Source organism: Austrofundulus limnaeus, unplaced genomic scaffold (assembly GCF_001266775.1).
Source record: "Austrofundulus limnaeus strain Quisiro unplaced genomic scaffold, Austrofundulus_limnaeus-1.0 Scaffold27, whole genome shotgun sequence".
NCBI lineage: Eukaryota > Metazoa > Chordata > Actinopteri > Cyprinodontiformes > Rivulidae > Austrofundulus > Austrofundulus limnaeus.
In genome coordinates, this window is record NW_013952429.1 from 3166759 (window position 1) to 3169587 (window position 2829).

At 37.8% G+C, this 2829-nt stretch overlaps 1 protein-coding gene across 1 annotated transcript in view; it reads left to right on the forward strand.

Moving 5' to 3' along the window:
- ift56 (intraflagellar transport 56) overlaps window positions 1–2829 on the forward strand; it is an 8884-nt gene that overhangs the window by 795 nt on the left and 5260 nt on the right. Inside the window, exons 3-6 of the mRNA XM_014005015.1 lie at window positions 468–560; window positions 737–851; window positions 1708–1757; window positions 1846–1991. Coding sequence (XP_013860469.1) covers window positions 468–560; window positions 737–851; window positions 1708–1757; window positions 1846–1991 — 404 coding nt within the window. The remainder of the gene's footprint in view (window positions 1–467; window positions 561–736; window positions 852–1707; window positions 1758–1845; window positions 1992–2829) is intronic.

Sequence of the window (2829 nt, forward strand, 5' to 3'; positions counted from 1 at the left end):
CACACACACACACACACACACACATATGGCATTACATAATAGCTGAAGTGCATTACATGTTTTTACACAACATTCACCTTCAGAAAGCTAGAGAAATCCCAATTCATGTGCATTAATTCATTGATTGGATTAACAGGAGAAAATATTTTGTTTTTCCCTGTGACAAACTTAAAAAAAAATCTGGACTGAGGCACTTATTTTGCTCAATAAAACATCATCTCTCATGGATGAAASAAAGAAACGTCTTAGTGAGCTGAAAATGAACTGCTTGACTAATTTGCCTCTGTGACGGAGTAATTATAGCTTCACTTTCACAGATTTGTTGAGTATTTCTGAGCTTCTGCAGATGATCTTGTTTCACGCCCTAGATTTGCTTTTGAAAAAGGGGGATTTCGTTCTTATCTGTTCTACAGATAATGTGGTGTTGCTGAGAAGCTGCTGCTCCTGATTTGTTTTGTCCATTTTAGTTCCAGCGGAGCATTGGAGAGAAAGAGGAGCATGCAGACCTCTGGATTGGCTACTGCGCCTTTCACCTTGGTGATTACAAGAGAGCCATGGAGGTGATTTTTCCTACAGATTTGTGTGTCTAAATATGTATGTATATAATTCTACCAAAAGTGCCTTTCATGCAGTACATTGAGAAACAAATGCTTAAGACCCAAACATGTCTATATAACTTAACTACTTTTCTTGGATCTGAACACATTTTTATTACTTCTCTGTCATGTTTTTACAGGAGTACAAAAGCTTGACCATGAAACCTGATTGCCCAGCTGAGGTGTGGGACTATTTGGGCTGTGCTCTGTTTTTTCTGGGGCTTTACAAAGAAGCTGAAGAGACTGCTTCAAAAGGTAGGTGCCTCAGCTGAAACATGTTTTATTGTGGAATGTAAACACTCAGATACCTTTTTTTTTTGTATTTTTGGACTATTAGGCTACAGAACTAAGCATTTTACAAGATTATGCCCATCCATCCATTTTCTTTACCTGCTTTTTCTTTCTGGTTGCGGGAAGCTGGTGCATATCTCCATCAGTCACTGTGCAAGAGGTGGGGTACACCCTGGACAGGTTGCAAGTCCATCACAGGGAGGGACAAGCAAAACAAACGATCATTCACCCAGAGACAATTTAGTTACCCAAGAACCTAACATGCATGTTTTTTATTTATTTGTTTATTTTTTGATGTCTATGGGAGAAAACTGGAGTACCCAGGGAAAACATACACATGCATAAGAACATGCGAACTCCACACAGAAAGGCCTGGTGGTGAACCTGTGACCTTCTTACTATGATGCAGTCACTTTWCAGCCACATTGCCCCTTTTGCAGATAGACTGTCCCTTTTTATCTTTCCATCCCAGTTCTGATTATTACGTTAAATTAGCTTGTTAATGAACTTGTAAACATCAATATTTCTTCTGCGTTCCACCACTGATATTTGGACCAATTGTGATTTTAAATAAGAGCTGCACTGAGTTTATTCTGTAAAATTTGTGAATGTCTACAAAACCACTTCCCAGTCATTCCTGTCACATATTAAAGAGCTTTTTGGTTTAATATGTAACTGTTTAACATGAAACTTAAAGAGCTTTTTGGTTTAATATGTAACTGTTTAAAACAAGAACATAATGTCCAAACGTATTTTATAATGACATTTTGTTTCACTTAATTTCTTTTTCATTATATTTGGTGTCTCTTGCTTTCTGTAGCCCCAATGTCCCCCCTCCAGAACCGACTGCTTTTTCACTTGGCTTACAAGGTTTGAAAATTACGACTCTAATGTTATACTTTATACTCTCACGGTTTATTATTTTAGCTCAGTTTCTCTTGTCTTAATATTGTCTCAGTTTAACGATGAAAAGAGACTCATGGGTTTCCACCAGAACCTAAAGGACGTGACAGAGGACCAGCTGAGCTTGGCATCCATCCACTACATGCGCTCACACTACCAGGAAGCTATCGACGTCTATAAACGCCTTCTCCTGCAAAACAGGTCTGAGCTTTTCCATTTCTTTCACTTTCCAGTTGTTATTTTAAATAAAAATATTGTATCTGAGGACTAGGGGTAGTTTGGTGCTCAGTGCTGTKAGCTTGTGCTGCATAAAAGAGAGTCGCCAAAGCTTTCATGTGAGTTTGCTCGCTTCAGTGACCCCGGCATAAGGGAGAAGCTAAATTAAAAAAATTGATTAAATCTGAGATAAATAAAAAAATGAATGACTCAAAATTTCATCCCACAAGGTGCTATTGTTATATGCTAGATTTAAATACCACCAATAAAATTAAACATTTAATAAACCTCAGTATGTTTATGCTGCGCAAATATATATATTTTTTAGTCATTCAAGCCAATGATTTGATGAGATGAGAATTTCAAAAATCCATTTATTTGTTTCCTGCTGCTTATCCAAGRTCAGGTGTTGTGTAGGCAACAGGCCCAAGAGGGAAACCCAGACATCCCTCTCCCCAGWAACCTGGCTCCTCCTGGGGGGATCTTTGGTGTGTCCTCAGACCCTTTATGCCTTATGTAATAAAAAAAAAACTGCAGCTTGTTTTAGAGCGCAGGTATGTCTCTCAGAGGTGTGAGCTTCAGTCTCATTTACAATTCAGGTTTCAATAATGCTGACTTTTAGATATCACCTGGGAGTAGTCTGTAAAGAGGAATCATTTGGTATAAAGATCAGGAGAGTAAAGCCAAATCGGCAACTAAATGTTAAAAGGTTTTCTATTTATTGACCAGAGTTTAAAAGGTTTAAATGTGTAGTGTCTGCAACATGATCATTATTACAAGTGTATTGATTAGGATGAACAAAAACACTGGTTTGTGATTTGTT